The sequence below is a fragment of the Poecilia latipinna genome, unplaced genomic scaffold (assembly GCF_001443285.1).
Source record: "Poecilia latipinna isolate Pla-1442-1.1 unplaced genomic scaffold, P_latipinna-1.0 Scaffold921, whole genome shotgun sequence".
NCBI classification, from domain to species: Eukaryota; Metazoa; Chordata; class Actinopteri; order Cyprinodontiformes; family Poeciliidae; genus Poecilia; species Poecilia latipinna.
The window spans coordinates 107,698-128,384 of NW_015113537.1; the positions used below are offsets into that span (position 1 = coordinate 107,698).

At 37.8% G+C, this 20,687-nt stretch overlaps 1 protein-coding gene across 2 annotated transcripts in view; it reads left to right on the forward strand.

The window, feature by feature from the left end:
* The window catches only part of tbc1d22a (TBC1 domain family, member 22a), a 136,858-nt gene that overhangs the window by 26,039 nt on the left and 90,132 nt on the right, over positions 1 to 20,687 (forward strand). The window contains exons 6-8 of one of the 2 annotated variants that reach the window (XM_015049043.1): positions 6,105 to 6,175; positions 14,866 to 14,994; positions 17,561 to 17,623. In XM_015049043.1, the coding sequence (XP_014904529.1) occupies positions 6,105 to 6,175; positions 14,866 to 14,994; positions 17,561 to 17,623 (263 nt within the window). Of the gene's footprint in view, positions 1 to 6,104; positions 6,176 to 14,865; positions 14,995 to 17,560; positions 17,624 to 18,090; positions 18,157 to 20,687 lie in introns of both variants that reach the window. The other variant, XM_015049042.1, reaches the window with a different exon arrangement.

Genomic DNA, 20,687 nt, shown 5'->3' on the forward strand with positions numbered 1-20,687 from the left:
AGAATCACGGCAGCAAACCAGCAAAACGCAAAGAACTTTTCACAGTTTGTCCCTCCAACTAACCGACTGACTTGAGTAAAGCTGCTGGATGCAGGTAATGTTAGCTAAAAGATGACTAGCTAATATCAATACAGCACCTTAAGCTTAGCAAGTACCTTGTAGGCTACCGATGTTGGTGTCTATTTTCAGCTACGTACATTTATTTTTTCCCCAAAAAAGTCGATGCCCCCCCCTGCTCCCCTCCCACATGCGTCGTTTCAACCAGACAGCCATTTGTAATCCATAGGGGGGGGTCGCAGAAAATGTTTGGAAACCACTGGATTAATCAATAATCTATCTGTTGAGATAAAATCTATTTATCTCAACCTGACTGAAATGGAAGTGGAAAAGGGTTTAGTTTTTACCAGGAGTAAATAAATGAGCTAAAGCTGGAAAGGGTTATCTCCATTCAAACATTTTCTTTCCAAGCTCGCAAAAAGCTACTCGATTGTCCTGCAGGTGAGAGTTTGGACAGCGGTGCGCAGTGCAACGGCGACGCTCAGATGAACGAGTTTGAGCGGCATGTGTGCGGCTTCTTGAAATTTGTTCCAGGACGGGGATGCAACGAGCGCTGGCCCACTAACACCTCTACACACCTCCTCGCTTTGCCTCTTTTGGTGAGATTAATGTTCGGTGGGTGAAATATAATGCAGTTTAATTAAGCCCAAGCCACCAAGATTCATGAACTCATTTCTTTGCCTGACAGTGCAAATGAAGGTTCAAAGGGTACAAGGGGGGGAGGAAAAGGGGAGAGATCTTCGATTAGGTGTTGGAAGAAATATAACTATAGGAGAGTTTGCACAGGATATATATATATATTTTTTACCCTTTACTACTGCCTTAAAAGTAGATGAGGTTGTGAGTTAGGGACTTGAGATCTGTTTCTTGACTTGGGGTGAACTTTTAGGACTACTTTAGCATCTCTTTGAAGGATTTTGTGGCCTTTGTCCACAGCATTTAGGCAGGAAACTGGAACGGAGAAGTGGGGAAGACACCAAAAGGATCTGGAATCGACACCCGGACCGCTTTTAGGAAGAATAGTCGTTATATTTATAGGGAACCAGCTTTACTGCTACCCCACACCGCCTCGGCATTATTCTTTTTCCCTCTACAAAAACAAACTAATCAGAAAAAGTGAGAGTTTTAGGGCACACAACGCCTCAAACTGCAGCCATTCAATTTAATGTATTTTATCTAGACTTTATGTGACGGGCGAGTTCTCTTTTCACAGAATGATACACTTTATATCCGATTTTAATTGATTGCTTTCTCGCTTTCTTTTCTAAAAACAAAAAAAAAAGACGTTTCAAATGATGGAAAACAAAAAGTGGCTTTTATTTCAGTCTTTCCTTCTGAGTTGTATGACGGAGAATCAGGGCCAGGCTTCAATAATTTTACGTTAATTATGAGAATCTAGTCATAACATTAGTAAACATAAAGAAGCAATTTTACCAGAAGAATTTCTTAAAATAAAATAAAATAAATGAAAAAAATTAGTTTTAATGGGAAAAAGCTTGGATAATTAATTTTTTGTAATTTTTTGTGTATGGCGAAAAAATACTACTTCATTCTCCTAATATTACAGTTGTATTCTCATAATGTTATGACTTCATTCTTGTAATTAAAATAAAAATGCTGGATCCTTATATATATTTTTTTATTGTTATAGGGTTGATCTGAATTCAACGTCCAAATAAATAAATTAAAAAGAAGGTTAAAGACACGCTTATTAAGCAACATGGTGGCTTTGGACGTGATGACATCACCCCATGGAAACCAAAGTAAAAAAAAAACCTAAAAATCCTGATTCCGTTAATCAATAAAAACAATTTATCGCACATCCCTAAAACGTCGTCAAACTCATTCAACACTCACCATCTTCACTTTATCTGTTAATAAAACATGCCCTTCACCATATATCACCATGGCGACGATGTGTTCAGGTGGCCAGTTTTCCACCGCATAATTTGTTTTGGATGTAGACCAAAAACCTTAAACTGAGTTCAGACGAGATTAGATTTAAAAAATATATATATCCACAAAGCTATGACTTCATTCATAGTTATAGCTTTTGTTCTTTTAGTTCTCTGCTTTTGTTTTTCAGATTTCAAAAGCAAAAAGAACAAAAAAAAAGCTGTCTTAAAGCAGTCAGGGTATATTTCCTGTATTTTCTTGAATTCCTGAGACCTTTTTTTTTTTTTTTTTTTTTTTTTTTTTTTTTTTTGGTATTTTCATTTTAAATGACGCTGCTGCAGAGGTAGCCTTGAGGTAATCGAAACCTTCCCACACTGTGGAGCACTGACTCCTCTGAACTAACACAGCCATGCTGCGCACTAGATCACTGTATTGGATTTCTGTATAATTAAAGCCAGCGGGGGGACAAGGTAAGGCAGAAATTTTAAGTGGAAGATGTGCAGGAACTATAGTGAATAAATAGCCGCTCTCATCAGTTGAACAAGCTCTAATGCGTTTCACTCAATTTAGCCAATGGACTTAGCCCGTTGCTATTTCCTATTATGTTATCTGTCACTGGCCCTACATTGCATTTGCCTTGAAGAACAGGCAAGGCAGAGTCGTTTGGCAGCGCTAATCAATACCATTCACTCCGCGCGAAGGCCTTATCAATTTCCAGGCAGTGCCCTGAATAAGAGTTGAGGAGGAATTTGGCTGATTCATTACATACATTTCACGGGTTTTTTCCCCTCTTCTTTTTTATTACAACTCTGAAAGGTGTGTTCGGGCACGAGCGATTAATTTGCAAGTAAATCAGTTTCCCCTCTGCCTTCGCTCCCAGAATGCAGGTAAACCTGTTCAATTACAAGTGAAAAGATTTCATTAGGGTTTTTTTTTTTTTTTTTTTTTAATGTTTCTCAGTTTTGCTGTGGCGACTTGTCTTGTTGAATAATACAGGTTTGTATACTTCGCGGGGCGGGCGGGCTGTTTGTGAATAATGAGTCGGTGTTAACACAAGGTCATCTAGGAACTTCCTGCTCTCATGATGGACTGCCGGAACGTTCAATATCCTGAACACTCTGACGGTGGTAGGAGAGGTCACTCTGGACTAAATTAAAGCATTACTTAGATTGGCCACATTTTTTTTTTTCTGCGTCCGCGTTCCCCTAGATTTCCATAATGGGGATAATTCACAGCACTTTGCAGAAGTGTTAACAGCTCCTGAACCTTTCGCATTGCAGTCACAAACATATTTGTGTTTCGATTGGGATTTTGCAATAATCACAAACCAAAGAGCCATTTTGGCCCTTCAGGTAAAAATAAATAAATAAATAAATAAATAATAATAATAATAATAATAATAATAATAATAATAATAATAAAAAGCTCGTTTAGAGCCGAAAATGTTACATAACCTTCTGTGAAATGACAATTTAAAAATCTTTAAGTATTTACAGTAGAACATTTTCTTTTTTTTTTGTTGTTGTTGAAAGAACCACTACTTTATGTTTTTAGATTATTTTTAATTTTTTAGATTTTAAAACACACAACCCCCTTGTAAAACTATCCCTGTCATGATAACAAATATTTACAGGATGATGAAGCATTCCGGAAATTATCGCAAGAAACGATAATATTGTTATTTTGATACCATTTTCAGTTGCATAATCACACAAGTTTGTCTCGTCGAAGACCAATAAACTCTAATTTTGTACAGAACACAACATGGGAACTGGAAAACATTTTAAATATCCAAAAATAACAAAAAAGAGGGAATAAAAACCATATTTAAGTAGGTTTATTAAGTATCTAAACAAAATTGCCCATGAATAATTATTCATTTATCAATATGGACATTATTAAGTGCTTCTTAATTTAACGTGCGAATAGTTGAATAAGTGATAGGCATACGTAAAACGTTTAGAATAGGATTGGTAAAAATATTTTGAATAACTTATTTGTGGGAAATGATTTAAACAACACTTGGTTTCCAACATAGTGACAAATAATAAATATCACTGATACTTGTCATTCTGTTGTGGAAATTTAATGAAGTATTTACGCGATATTAAAAAAAAATCTTACAAAAATTTTCATTTTGTTATATCTACATTTAAAATACATATACTTGTGCCTTGTTCTGACCAAATTTTTAAGAGACATTAATAATTTCTCTTAATTTCCTGTGTTTCCATCACTATCATCGCAGGTTTGTCATCCTCAGTAAAATGTTCACAGCTTGGGATATTAGTTTATAACTTTCCCCAGCTTTAAGCTTCCCCACATTGCAGTGGACGTTGCAGTTCTGTAACATTTTAAACTTTGCACCGCAATTGTTTTATCGAGAATCAGCTTTGACGTTAGATGAAAATGAATCCAGATGGAGGGAATAACGTTAGATTTATTTTGTACTACAACTTTATTGCGAGAGCGAACCCGATTAGCCAAAAAATATATCCAAAATAAGTCCCACAGACAAAAGCTTTAAAACACACGGGGAAAAGTACTTTTCCCTTCAATCATTGCTGATCCCCATCCTCCCATATCCTATACTGTCACTGTACGTGTGTGTGTTAGAGAGAAATAGTACCGGCTGGCTGAAACCTTGCATTAAGCCATATTTTCTGGGTCCTCATGAGCCCAAAGGGGATTACTCTCCACCAATTTAAAAGTTCAATTTGCACCTCTCCATCAGATTCATTTTACATTATAGCCTGCAGGTTCCCCTGCCCCAGCCTGGGGAAAAAGTAGTTAATAGTCCACTTCTAACCCATCATATTTTTAGTGCCAAAAAGACAGATGGGAACAGAAGTTTGGAAATTGAGGATAGGGTAAGTTGCCAACTTGCTATCAGAATAAGACAAATATGGTCCAACTTTGGACAAAGGGTGTGTTTTTTTTTCAGCACTGTGTGAACATGTGTAATGAATAATTTAATTTCGTTTTGTTGCAAACTAGTCTTACTGTCTGCTGGTAAATACTAATATCTGATAAATTCTGATATCTGGTATTTGTAAAGCTTTGACCAAACTACTCAAATTAAGGAGAAATTGTTTAGCTTATAAAGAGTTCTCTTAAAAAAAAAATCTTTAATGCACAAGAAGGCAGAAATTATTTAGATAAGAAACTGAGAAGTTGGGGCACAACTGATGTAGAACAGGGTTTGTAACAATTTTTCAGAAATAGTCTAAATTATTGTCTTTAGCATTGTGAACCATAAGTTACACTATGATGCAGCTTTGTGTGTTTTGTAGAAAGTGGAGACTGTTAACTTGATGTGGACTTGGAAAAGACTGCTAGCATTTTTACTTTTAGCTTGTTTATCGACAGAAGTGGAAACCTCAAAAAAAAAAAAAAAAAGTGATTTTTGGTGAATCCTTAAAAGTGTTTAGGCGAATTCGCCTAAATTCACACGAATTTGGCACCTTAGAAGACCAGAAACGTTGAACGTCGAAGCTCTATGTCTCTTTCTCCATCTCTCTCTATCCCACATGCATCTCACTCTCACAAATAACAAACATGGCGCTGTCTGTGCTTTTTGTGTCCTTCTGTCAGTATTACAGCGCCACAGATTGGCCTGACATACCTGTTGCATCATTTTTTTTTTAGATGTTGCATATTTTTTCCTAATTGTTTACAAAGAAGTATGCAGTGCTCGTCTCAGTCTGTACGTTTGGACGGGTTTTACCAGCTGTTGGTGCTCACATTTGATGTATAGAAGATATTAAAGCTCTCATAGAAGGGGTTGGGAAATTGTGATGATGAAAAAGACAGCAGGAAGTCAGAAAAATAACTAGCAGTTTTGCATTGTTTTTAAGATTCCTGACTCTTTGATTACATATCCCCTCATCTGTTTGCTTCTTTCATTTCTCTCACTTTATCGCCTCTTAATCTGATGATCATGGAATCACCTCGAATGCAGGTAACTTTTACTTTTTGTCAATTTTTGTCTTTTCTGCTTAACTCTCCTACAGTAGATTCAAGGTCTAGAATATAAACACAGCATTATGACATTTACTGTGTGATCAATCTCATTTCAAAGAGCATCTCTTGTGTAAAGGTGTGGCAGTTTGAAAAATAACGGCCCTCATGGTGTTTTCGTTGTCTTGCAGAGGAGCTGCGGAAGCTCAGCTGGTCTGGAATCCCGCGGCAAGTTCGACCGATAGCCTGGAAGCTTCTATCTGTGAGTTTTTAGCCGCACATTTCCACACAGCATAAAAGATAAAATACTCGCAAAAAATAAACAAAAAAACGATTGCACACAAGCACGGCTCTAAAACAAACCTCACGTAGCACCATAAACGTGGAATTTATACGGATTCATAAAAACTGAGCAGCACAGTCGCACATAAAAACCCAGATAAACTGTTACACATAAGAACCGCACGGTGTTGATCTCCGACACGCACACTAAAATACAAAGTTGCTGTCGTGTTTTTTTTTTTTCCTTTCTTCTCCCCCCTCCCTTCCCTTCCTTTTTTGTTTTTGAAAACCCAAAGGCCTTTTTTTTATTTTTTTTTTTACCCCCCCCCCCCCCCCCAAACTTCAATAGGGAAAATTAATTGTGAGGCACAAATAATTTATTCATGAGAAGCACGGTGTGTTTACTCATTAAGCCATTGTTGTGGTGTACAGCTCTTAGTCTGCTGAGGAAAGTCTGGCTTTTTGAACGCCATGACTCTCCCATTAATTACAGCACAATAGCTAATGTGCCGCAGAAAAGATGTCATTAAAGGTGCGCGGATGTATGTGTGCCTGTTCGTGCCGCTTTTTCCGGTGGTTGGAGGTTACCGACCGGCTCTTAAGCTATTAACGGCGCCTTTGTTTGGTGCCCGTCTCAGATAGAGGCTCATAACACCATATTCAGTCACAAAGCACTAGATGATTGTTTGTGTGTGTATATTGTATGTATTTATATGTGTGCTTCCGGCAGTACAGCTAATGTACCGTACATAATACCTCATTAAAGGTTTGTTGGTGTTGGTTTTCATTTGTGCGTCTTAGTGTGTGTGTAGGGTGTGTGAATGTGTTTGGGGAATAGCTTCTATGTTTCAATAATAAATTGACTGCACTCTTGTGTTTGTTTTATGGTTTTGGCCACTCAAAGGGCTATTTAAAAACTAGTTTCATTATTAAAGCACTTTTTAAAATTACAAGCATACGTCCATTTAAAATATCTGTGGATTTACCTATTAAACCACAGACACTTTGATCAGTTGATTCTCTATGCTGTAAAATTTAGGGTGTTTCCACACCTGATGGCAAAAATAGCAACATTTGTTAGATTTTCAGATGGTGCGGTTCTCTTTCACGCAGCACTTTGTCAAACAAACTAAACCCTTTGAAAACTATTCCTCCTCTCACCTGTGGTGGCGCTACACCAAGAACCACTGACACAAAAACCTCTGAAGGCGACATGAGGCATAACTTCCTCCTTCACGAAATGTAAAGAAAAATGGGGTGGCATCAGATTGAAGCGTTGGTAGGATTTCTCTTTTGTCTTGGGCAATAGATCACGAAGTATTTTTCCTGCTAGCACAAGAGTCGCACATTTTGTTTTGGTTGTATTTACCAAGAATGCCCTGTGATACAGTCCGCTTTCTGCTTTCCTTGTTAAGATAAGATGCTCAACTCCCTAAAAAGAAAGTGCTGTCTCCATCCATAGATTGTAGCAGATATAGACGTTTACCGTATCCCTCCATTTTCTACGAGACTCCAACTCTATCATCGTCGTTTATTAGTGAAGGACAGAAAATAGACTGTCCAGAATCAGCAGCATGTCCAATAAAATCACTGGCTCAGAAAAGAGGTTGCTGGGAGATTAATATAAAAAGCAAACAAAACAAAAGATCACACAAAGTCGTCCCCTGTTTGGAGAATTTTAGCTTCCGAGAGCATTTATGTAAAATAATTTATCGCAAGTGCAATACTGTTCCAACTGCTGTTATTCAGATGTAATGTTGTTAGTTTGTGGCTTTTTTGTCAACTTTTTTTTATATAACCACCATGCAAAGACAAAGGAGAAATCTAGACATCTGTGTATAATAAATATTATTACTGTAGTATCCTGCCTCAGGCTGGGTTGTAGGTTTATTTTGCTCATAGTCATTAAAAAAAAAGGTGTTTGACAGGAACACGGTATTCACCCGAAATTCAAATCATCTTTTAATTTTTAATATCTTCGCGTCTCTTTTGGCTTAAACGGGGTCAAATCAGCTGCTGCGCCTAAAGTCGGAGGGGACGGAGTTGAAATCCCTTCTGAAGTCGTACCACTTGATCTCATGACCTTATCCGCACTTACTTTTCTCCTTCGCTTGATCACCTCATTTCATTTTTATTTTTTCCTCATCCAACAAAAACTGCTTGAACAACACTGTTTTTCACTCGACGGTTTGATAATTCCTGTTATGTGATGTCGTGATTTACTGCTTTCTTTTACCGTTGTAAGCAAGCGTGGACATAAAAAAACAAATCCTGGAACAGTATTCTGTAAAGGAGAAACTAAGAGAAAAGTAATAACCTCTCTGATAGCCGTTTTTTTCCCCTTTCTTTCTTTTTCATCATCTTCACCAGACTCCATAAGTCTGCCTGCAGCCTCACAAACACACGTGCTTAAACTTCCTATTATTTCACAAATAATACCGTTTTATTTCATTTGTTTAAGGAGCACTCGGTGTCCAAGCCTGAAGGCGGAAGGAAAAAATTAAATGGCTTTGCCAAATAAAAAGGAAAAAGAAAAGAAAACCTTGCCCTGTAGCAAAATGTACATTTGCTAATGGAGTGTGGCTGTTAAATGTGAAATGGTGGGAGAGTGTGGGGGAAAAAAAAGAAAAAATAAAACTAACTGGCTGTGGAAATATTGATAAGGGTAAAGGGCTTTATGAAATACATCAGAGACCGGCAGCAGCTGATTCCAAGATTATGTTAAATACTTACCGTGCGACAGCTCACATGCTGTAATTACGTTGCCTGGGAGAAGAGAGCAATGTATTTTTCATCTGACTTACTGATGTCCACCCTTTGTGTTCTTTAATCTTCCGGTTTCCCCCGCCCTTTGACCATTTGGAAGGAAAGTGATTGTTCTTAGAGGAAGTTGTATCTTTAATAAATTTGCTAATTAATTCTATGTTCTAGCATGTTTTTTTTTTTTTTTTTTTTTTTTTTCCCCACTTATACCCAAAATATTTGCATGGCCTTAGATTAATTTAAAAAAATAATCGGAAGTTTAAAAAAATAAATGGTAAGTACATATATAAAGGTAAATGTCAGTAGCATGTAGGGAACCATTAAGATGTGGACTTACTCCATTTAGCATGCTAACGTAGCTAATGCATCAATGAAGAGCTAAAATGCTTATTTTAGCTTACATCTAATGTTAGCATGAGGGCTATCACTAGCATGTTGACACTACCAGTAGGATATGAGTTATCACTCGCATGTTGACTAGCAGTGACTTACTCCAACCAGTATGTAAACATTTGTGTATAAGCTAAAATTAGCCAAAATGCTAAGGTTAGCATAAATGCTGTCAGTAGCATGTGGGTTATCACCAGCATGTTGACTTGCACATTGCAATGCATTGGGCTGCTTTCCTGTTTATTGCTACAGCATGTCCCTAAAAAAAAGAAAAAGAAAAAAGAAAAAATCTGAAAAGTGTGGCATGGATTTGTATTCCTCCATCTTGAGTCAAAACTGTTATCTTTCGCTTCAACTACAGCTGCTATTTTTTGGGAGTATGTCACTACCAACCATGTGCAGTTAGATGGACAGTATCAGATTTGCATATTTCAAGAATTGGATTTAGTCCTGAACTTTGACTGGACCAGTGTATGACAAAATTATGTCATCTAAGCTAGGGGGCCAATGTGCAACCTGTAGCTCTTTGCCCCTCCTACTGTGGCTCTTACAAAACCAACAAAATATAAAAAAAAAAGTTTTTTGATTATGGACACAATAACAAAGGGTCGCTTTAGAAGTTTTCCTGTAAGTTTTTATGCAAAATCTGCTTGTAGTATCTAGCAAAATGCTTTTTAAAGCAGCTAGCTTCAAATATACTTATCTATCTTCAGTTTTCATATTTACAGATGAGACTCACCTCGTTCTACAAAATAGTTTCTTTTCCTCTTTTATAATAGATGATTCTTTTTTTATCTAAAATCTGAAAAACAGTATATATTTTTTTCGTACTTCTGCTTGCTTTCATAATAAAATATTTTTTTTTTAGAAATGTGTTCTTTGCGTCTCTTGGCGAGTTTTATTTTGTTGCAGCGGGGGCGGCAGCGGCTCTTGGAACAGAAAAGGTTACTGACTCACACCCTCATCTCAAGCCTCTTAGAGCATGATGCTGCCACCACCCACCATGTTTCACCATAAGGGATGTTGTATTCATTTGATGCAGTGTTTTTTTTTTTTTTTTGTGTGTGTGTGAATATTTAATTCTTAAACTTACCCAAAAATCAAATCGGAATGCTTGTGTTTGAACACACAGAGGAAACTTCTCACTACGTTCTGATATTCCAACTTTCTACTAGAAAGGATTATATTATTAAAGAACATTTCTGATTTGGAGGAGGGAGGAAAAGTCGCTTTAAAAAAGTGGATCGAATACGAACTCTTCAAGATAACACGAACCAGACTTCGGAACTTGCGAGATGTTTCTTTAAAAATACAGATGGGCAGACACTCGAGGGATGAGAAGTTTAATTTTAATCCATCTTCTCTTGTGCTCACTCTGGGACAGATTCCAATCTGCTTCCAGGATAATGTTTTCCTGCAAAGTAAAAATCAATTTAGAGAGGAGACTAAGTAAAAAGAACTGTTTCATTTAAATCCCCTCCCCCCCAAAATGTTTTCCCCCAGGGATATCTTCTGTGCGCTTCTTATTTATTTGTGTATCTTTTTTTTTTCCCCTTTAGTTTTATAGAGGTGGATCTTCCTTTAGGAGGAGAACAGGCAATATTTCAGGGAAGAATGAAGAGATCAGGTGTGCAGGAGGAAGTGCAAGAACTGCTATGTTTTACACCAACCTTATCAGGTCGTACTTCAGTGATATTCAATAATCAACATCTAAAAAAACAAAAAAAAAGTGAACGAGCCTCTTTTAATAAAAGGAAACAAAAGCCAGTCCTCAACCAGAAATAATCTGAGGCCAGCACTGGGTTTAATATGACAACAATGCTAATGACGATAAATGGTAATCATCATTTATACTAATAATTAAAAATAAGACTATGCATGATTACGATGATGATGATGATGATGGAAAAATAATGAGTGAGGGTAGAAAAATGAGAATCCATCCCTCTATTGTCTAATCCTGCTGGTCCTTTCAGGGACCCGGAGGGTCTGGTTCTTATCTTTAGTAATTAAAACATAATAAAAACAGAAGGTAATTATAAAGATGGAACAATAATAATAGTACTAGCAGTAGTAATCCTTTTAAAATTTACTGTTGCAGTGACAGTAGTACCATTGATTAAAAAAATGTAATAGTAAAACAGCAAAGAATGATAATAAAGAATAATACAATATAACAGTAAATAATAAAAATTAGGTAAAATAATATGAATTTGAAATAAATCAAATAGTAAAAATCACAATAAGTAAAAATAAGAATGATAAACCAGAATAAAGTTGAAAATAATAAGTAAGAAAATAAATAATAAACAAACCTAATCTGAGAACTATTTTAATGATGGTAACAATGGCCAATGGGATAAATATTCCTTACAATGAAAAAAAAAAGTAGATTATGATATTTGTAATTTTGTGAATGACAAAGACGGTGTTGATAAGAGTAATGATAACAGTAAAAGTGTTAAAATGATGATGAGGATGATAATCTTAATAAAGACCGATGATAATGATAGTAATGTTGATGATGAAGATGGTAAAAATAAACGATAACACTTTGAAAATGACCATCATAAATGAAGATCATTAACGGTGAATGTCACATTAACGGTGGGCCTGATCCTTGGTAACCAAACAAATCCATAAAGGTCTTTTTTAAATCTGTGCGCGTATCTTTGCACTGTCTCATTGAGCAGTAATGCAGCTCCAGTGCTACTAACCTCCTTTAAGCTGTCCATTAACCTTCAGCCGACACACACACACACATACACACTCTGCCTCATTTGGCAGCGGGCCCCCCTCTACACTGGAGCCCAGTGCTTTGTAGCTGGCCTGTAGCGTCCTCTGTTTGTGTGTACACAGGCCTTGCGTGTGTTTGCATATGGAGCCGTTTCAACATGTGACGGCTTGGACGTTTTGGCAGAGCGACCGTCGGGTAGAAAAGTCGGCGGTGCTGATGGGTGGGGGCGACTAACGTAGCCAATGTTCAGCCTGATTTGTGCTGGCACAAACATGGCCGTCTGGATGCATGGCAGCGCTGAGATGGGCTGTAAATGAGTACGGAGTTGACCTCCTTCACAGTAAATTTTCTCTATTTTTTTAATGTACGGAAACAAACAGCCAAACATCTGAATGACATATTTACATGTGGGTTTATTTGTCCTGACAAACACACGAGTGAGAGAGAGGGGAGGGGGCGAACAACAATCTGCTTATTTTTTTCCCCTCCCACAGCTAAGTTTGCTTTTAACCGTTCCCAGGGTGTTGGCCAGAGCGTATATCAGTCTGTTGACACGTCTGCGAGCAAAACGCTCGGGTGAGACAAACAATCCTCTGTGCTCCTTGAACATCTCAAGGGCCTGAGTCTGGGGAAACCACAAATAAAACACCAAAGAAGAAACTTTACTACTGTTAAATACTCCTCTCTAGACGCTTGCCAGAAGTTGACGGTGTGTTCGTCTCTCGTGGCCAAAGAAATGGAAGCTTGCGTCCAGAAAAACGGTTAATTACATCAAGATGCCAAAAAGAAAACGCCATATTTGAATGTATTTTATCTTAAGAAAAGACTGTGCATGAAATAAATCCAAACAGAAAGATATAATTAGTGCTAGAAAAGCATGCAATACTACATTGATTGGTGTATATGTTCATCATTTATCCCAGCTGTATCTGTGTGAAATATCATAGAAGATGATTGCACTATAAATTGACTCGAAAGGATTGACAACCCTGGAGATTTAAGTGCGAAGAACAACAAAACTGCAATGGAATTTGTTTATTTATTGAATTGAAACCTTGCAAAATATCTTCAGAACTCGACCTAAACTGAGCTAGTAAAAAATAGTTGGTTCTTAGAATCGAGTTCTAAATAAGTTGACGAAATTCTTCAAATTTTCCGAGCCTGTCCCCTGTGGGCTCCCCAGCGGCTTGTTTTTGCCGTCACCGTGACACATTTTCCAAGCCCTAAATGTATCTTTTAGCACACTTTCGAAAATTCTAATGCCATGATTCTTTTATAACCCCACAGTTTTAAGTTACGTCTGGACTTGGTTGGACTCGACTTTCTCCTCGTTGCGTAAGCCGCACTGCGCTGAGATGAACGCTCACTCACACACGCACTCTCGCAAATTCTGTCATTTATACCCATTCCCCACATAAACACACAGCCAGGTAGGCCTAAGGAGCCGCAGACGTTGTGCAACACAGCCCAAAAATGGTCCTTCTAATCCCGGGTGTTGGAGTTTGCTTTGCAGAACTTTTCTAGCAAATTTAAACTACAACTTATAAAGTGTTACTATTTACTGAAAGATGGCAGAAAACACTGAAAATTCACAAGAAAAGTCAGTCTAAAAGAACATTTGCAGTGCTGAAGTAAGCATATTGAAGCCTTACTCTAACATATTTTGAAAACAGTCCTAACAGCTAACCTAATAAGACAACTTAAATCTATTGGTAACACAGAATTATAGTGAGCTGTAAAACTATCGATATCCAAGGGACATCTTCTCATTTTTTCTCATAACTAAAAACTTTTTACATGACCAACCAGACACTGCAAAAAGACAAAATCCTACCAAGCATTTTTGGTCAACTTGCAAATGCCTTAGTACATTTAAAATAAGACAAAAGTAACTTTTCAGCATAAAATAGGAGCTTGCCTTAAGTAAATAATTCCTTAATATTGATGAAAAAGTCTGGTTCTACTGGCAGATTTCACTTGCAATTATTACTTTTTCATCAGTATTAGGAATTATTTATTTAAAACAAGCTGCTTCCTGGTGAAAAGTTACTTGTAAGTTCAAGTGTTGTAGGATATTTGCATTAGAAACTAGACCAAAGGTATATTGTTTTTGCAGTGCAGCAGTGCTCAACTATGGAGTAGAATGAAAATGTTATGAAATTTGGAAAACCTGTTAGAGATAAATGCAATGTTTTCCCATCATGCATCACAAAAATGGCAATAGGAAGGTGTTTGAATGCTCCACCACATTGAAGATGATCTGTTCAGTGAATCTGTTTTCTTGGTTCATCACAAAACAAGTAATTTGAAATTTGTGCTTACCACACATAAAAGTTAAATACTTGTTTTCGACTTGATTTAAGGGATTTATGTATCCAGCGTGAATTGACAGCATCATTGCCTGTGTTATCTCCGTTGGGGGGGGAAAGAAAAATAAACCCAGAGCTCACAGTTGATTAGCTTAGCATATAAACTGGAAACTCGTCTGTTTCTCTCCAAAGATGAGTTGCCAGGCAACTGGCAGTGAAAACTACCCAAGCATTTTGCTTTTTCCCAGCCACAACTTCACTTTATAACAAGCCTCCTGCTGCTTCAATTAGGATCCAAAACTTACAATGAGGGGTGCTGCTCAAAAAAAAAAAAAAATAAAATAAAAAATAAATCATAAATGTATTCAAATTCAGAACATGTCAAATATGGTTCAATTTAAAAATTCAAATCAGAAGTTTATAGTTTTTTTTTTCTTCTTTTTTAATCCTCTCTTTGACTTTGCCTTTCAGGGTTATCTGCCTGCCAATGCAGAGAGGCGAGAAAGCGTTCTACAGAGGAAGAGACAAGAATATTTCGGCTTCATCCAGCAATACTACGACTCGCGCAATGATGAGCACCATCAAGACACATACAGACAGGTATATGCTGACATGCCTTCACACACCGGGAGCCAAAATATAACACACTTGTCTGACACTGAATGACTCACCTGTGTGCTGCCGAACCTTTCCCTATTGGTCAGGATGTGGATGACGAAGCTGTAGGGTCTTTGTTTAAACCAGGAAGCCAATATTTAAGCTTGGATCACATCCCTTCATGTTAAGTCAGGTTTATTCTACTGACTGGTATCTTAGCTTTGCGTGTTAAGCAACTTGATTCTACTGAAGAAGACGAAGGTAACCCTGTTAGCATCTGTACTGTTTCAAACAACAGGGTTTGCCCCTGTGTGTTATAAGCCTGGCAGGCCACCAGGCTTTATTTGCTCCCCCGCCAGGCTAAGCGTCGTCTGTTTTTTTTTGTAATGGGGTTTCTAGTTTTTACACCGGTGACAGTAAAGACTGATTCATCTAGCGCCGTCCCTGCACCTGCACATTGGCCTCATTGTTTAATGACAATGCCTGCTCGTGCACCTCCAAATTTTGATAACTTTTAACACAAAAGCGCACTGGGGGACTGCCTTAGCGCCTTTACTGCCAGGTTCAGCATATTCTCTGGAGGAAACGTTAAATAAATATCTAACAAAGTTGAGGTTTACTGGTCACCAGTGTGATTTTCCTGGTTCTGAAAGCCCAGTCCTAGCATGTTTTCACAGACTTACTTCCACAGTCTCAGTTGCAGGAAACATCCAGATGTTCCCGTTGTATTGTGTTCTTTGTTTTCATTCGCCGCGTCCTCTCTGGACTGTTTATTTTTCGCTCGTGTCAACATGACTCGAGCGTGGTCGAGCTCTGTTCAGAGCAGGGACAGCCGGCTTCAAAGAGCTGCTTAAATGAACACTTTTCTGTGGCTTTGAAAATCTACTCCCCTCTGCCCCTCTCTCTCTGTTTATCTGTCAGTCTTTCACCCTTTGCACACTCCTTCTTTTTAACATTGGACTACTTCCTGTTCATTTGAAGCCGATAAGAAACTTCAAAGTATGCTGTCAGTCTCGGAGCTCCACACATTTTTCATATTTGGCCCAATTTCCCATTGATCTCCTCGTCACAGCTGCCACAAAGCTGGCACACTTTGTTGTGATGATTGTTTGAATCGCGTCCTGTAGCCACTTTATAACTGTTTTGGATTTTGTAGTAATTTCTGATTTTGCTTTTGCTGCGTGCCTTATTGTGTTTGCAAATTTTTTATTTTTTTTCCCCTCAGTGTGCATGGTCTTGATTTTGATCCCTTTTTAAGGATGGATTTTCTAAAAATGCCTGGATGTTTATAGATCTTTTTCCTGGTAGTTCATCAACCTCTGAATATCCACCCGTCTGTTTTCCTTTGACTTTCTTTCTCTGTTTTCTTTTTCAATCTTTCTTTCACTCTTAGTTTTTTTCACCATTTTTTTCTGCCTCTTTGTTTCTTTTATTCTTTCTTTGTCTTTATTCATTTATTTCACTCTTTATCATTGACTTCATTTTTTTATTTATTTCACTTTCTTTCTGTCTTTCTTCCTGTCTTTCACTTTTTCTTTTTCTCTTTTCTTTCACTCTTTTTTTCATTCTTTCACTTTTTCTTTCTTTATTTCTTCTTTTCTTCCACTCTTTCTTTTTGCCTTTCTTGTTGTTGTAACCCTTATGAAGCTTCTTGCTTCCTCCTTCCTGCAGGATCTATAAAATGCTGTCTGATTTTCTTCATACAAACGAAATGTATTTATTACAATAAGATACATTTCATTGTCCTGAACTTTATTTTAAAAGTCACAATATTCTCTTTTTGAAATATTTCAAGAATGTTGGTGTTTACGTCACAGCAGTCATTCTTCCTTGAGGGTCTAAGTTACTTGTGTCTTGTTATGTTACAGTGTTACTTGTTGCATCATGTTTTTTTTGTGTGTTTTTTTTTTTTGTTTTTTTGTTGGTATGCAATGAACACAAGCACAACCTTTTGATATGTGGATGTCAACAGACGGCTTGTGATGGAGGAGGAGCTGCTTGGTAGAGATGAGGTTTCCGATAAAATCCAGGATTAAAAATTTAAAAACATCGCTTGAAATTCACTACACCCAGAGTAAGACTTTGTGCTGGAATGACTTTTGACCCTTAAATGCCTTCACATCGACATTTCTAAAGTCACCAATGACATTTTGAAGAACTGACTGATAAGATCTTGTTTGATACATTTATCTCATGTTAGCTAGCATTAGCTGTTTAACGCTTCCATTTCAGATTCAACTAGGTATAGCATCTAGTTGTTGTATTTCTGAATATAATAGTCACTTCTGGTGTAGAGTTTGAGTTGCAATACTCACTTAAAATTGCTTGTTTATAATCTCCAGAGTTTGTTGTGGAAGGCATCTTTAGTTAATTGAGAATCTTTTGCAATGCACAAAGATTTCATTTTCAAATACTACCATACACTGATTGTGGTATTAAGGTGACAAAATATATATGTATGTATGTGTGTGTGTATATATATATAAGTTGATATGACTCCCTTATGAACACTGGGTGTGTTTGTGTCGGTCTGAGTCTCTAACACATTTCCTTTCCGTGTTGCTGTCAGATCCATATAGACATTCCTAGGATGAGTCCTGAAAATTTGGTGTTGCAGCCAAAGGTGACAGAGGTAAGGCGTCCAGGACTGTGGCTACGGCTGCTGCGCACTAGTCCTCTGAGTGACTAGTGCGCGCACGCACACACACTCTTCCAGACTGTTTCAGCCGGCCCGTCTCAAGCTGCCGCCCTGCATCCGTCTGGCTCCCTTCTGACGAATCTGTCCGCCTGCTGTATTGTTCGTCTGCGGGGGTAGACGGTCAGAAATGGCGGAAAAACGTGGTCTTGCAACGCTACTCACAGAAACATCAAAGGGGGGGCGTCCCATTATGCTAAAGGCCGCCCATCTGCACACACCCCCAAAGCCACAGCTGCTTTCCATTTCAGAACACCAGAAACCCCAGTCTGACTCCAATCAAGAACACCAATCCACTAACTGTTGCTCTCGCTCCGTTCTCCGTTTCTGTCTGTAATGGCCAGATCCGTGCTAACCTGCCCGTTGCTTCCTGTTTGTCTTTCTCTTTCTTTCTCTCCCCGCAGATTCACATTGACATACCGAGAACTAATCCTCTTATTCCTCTTTTCCAACAAGCTTCTGTCCAAGAGGTGAGACCCCACTTGCAGGAGCATGCACACCACCTCACAGTAGGAGGGTTTTCCCTTTTGCCTTAAGACTCACTCAGTCCATGTTTATGAAAAATCAAAAGAATCAACTTGGTTAGTTTTCTTATATAGTTTTTTAGAGGGGCAGTATTATGTAAAAATCAATGATTTTGAGCTTTACATCTTATTGTAATGTTTTTTCCTCATTAAAAACATCTGGAGTGTTGCCTCGAGTCTTTCATGAATCAGTTTAACGTCTGGTTGGACTTAGCTCCGCCTTCGAGGCGCAGCTCCTCCTCGAAGCTGCAGTTTCCAAGCTTCCGCCTCTCAGTGGTAAAAAATGTTGCTAAAGGGTTAATAATGATGACTTTCTGGAGGCGGAGTTTCAGAAAAAGCAGGAGTTTCTTAAAGAGACAGAGGCCCAATATTAAGGCTTTAAATTACAAAGTCAAATTTAGTTTATAGATTTTCTAGCAACTGAAAGTAACCATTGTATACCAACATCAAGTAACTATGCTCCAGGAAAATACATAATGATGTCCTTTTATGAACACAATAAGAAAATTCCTATGTGCAGCTCCAAAAAGCTGAGGTAAAACAGGAAAACCCTCACTGTAGAACACTGCATGATGTGAAAAAAAAGAGCACAAATTAAAAGCATAAACATAATTTCTTCAGGCATGCATGGAATCAGACAACCCTGAACTTTTTTCACTCTGCATGGCTGCCACTTGTATCTTTTTGTTGTGCTTTGTTTGTGCTTCTGAAAAGAAAATGTGCTTTTATATATCTAGGTTGTTTTATGCTATTGAAGTAAGACTGTAAAGTGAGCAGCAGTTTAAACAGTCTGGCTCGTGGGTACTTCCAGAGTCTGGCACTTTTTTTTTTTTTTTTTTTTTCATCAAAACGACGTGCAAAAAGCTTTGAAATAAGAGCATTTATTGCTGCACCATGATCTTGAAAATCCTGAAAAATGTCGATTCATTCAACCATTGAAGTATGTTGCGTTCAGAGTGGGAAATGCAGCAATTACTGCAAACCCTGCCACCTTGTACTATTTAGGTTCAGACACCGAGTTGGCTGTGGAAAGAGGTTCTACGTTGTTTCTTTTTCGATTTTGGTCGGCCTTGCATCTCATGATGGCTGCATTTATTTCCTTGGCCAACGATGAGAAATATGTTTAAAAAAAACAAACCCAACAAAAAAAAGAAGAAAAAAAAAATCTAAACATGCAGCAAGCCAAATAAACGGGGCAAAGCAGCCAACAAATGCTGAAGACAATCTCTGGCTGAGCAAAATGTGACAAAACCTTTGCTTTCACATTACAGACGTTTATGTTATATAACCTATAATTAAATGTGAGGTGATGAGCAAAAAAAAACTATAAATAACCGTTTCTACTTCGCTCGCATACTGATACTCGCTCTGTAGGTAGATTTTTCAGTCAGCCGTAATAATCAACATCTAGAACATCACATTTGCCCCCCTGAGAAACGTGTCATCAATATACAGAACTCACTTCCTGTTTTTTTTTTTTTCTTTTTTTTTTTTAGAAAAACAATGTAAAATCATACTTTATAATTACAGCTTTAATCACTCTACATGATTATTATTTAGACCCTTTAAAATCATTTTAATGGCACCAGTAATCATGCTACTAGTCATTTTATTATTATTTTTTAAATTTTCCTCTCTGGAAAAATTTTTTCTCAAAGGGTTTGGATTAAAAAAAAAAAATCAGTGTAGGATTATTCTGCTGCAACAAAAGATGAATATAACATTTTAGATTTTTATTTATACGTCTTAGCCAGAGGTTCAACCAAATACGTGCATATTTGTGGGTCAGTTACTTATATAACCTTTTAAAATACTGAAAACGAGCATTTTTAGCACTGATGATAAAGTATCGAAATCCGGCTTCCTACGGAAACCAGCTGGATCTCATTCCTTTCCGGAGCTTATTAACTCACAGTTTCTGCCGAGGCCCGTCACAGACATGAGCCCGAGAAACGGTAAACACAAAGAAGAGTTCCCAATAATGAGGTGGAGGCTAATGAGGAGGCCAGCACTTGAGGCCGCTCTGTTACGTCCACCTCTACACAGGTGTGAGTGAGCCTGGTAACCACACACACAAGCACGCTGTCTAAGAAATGTTGGTGTGCAAAACAGAGTAGAAATTCGAGTATTGAGCTCAGGCTCTTTAGTCGACGCAGCGCCTCAGGCAGCACCACCTCCCACTGTCGCTGGTTGTACAGGTTAAAACGCTGCGCTGTAATCAGAGGTAAGAAGGGAAACGGGATCGGATGACAACGAGTCGCTGATGTCTTTTCTGCATTGCGAGCTGCTACTGTAAATGTAACTTTTTGTGGGGGGTTTCTCCACCCAGCACTTCTGCTCTCTTTCTACAATAAAGGTGCAGAATAAATATATTCATAGAAATTAGATTGTTTCTTAATTTAAGTTAATGCAAAGTGCATTAAATGATGAAGAACATTTATCCAGGGTTTCCCCCAGTGTAGGTCTGGTGGGTCTCC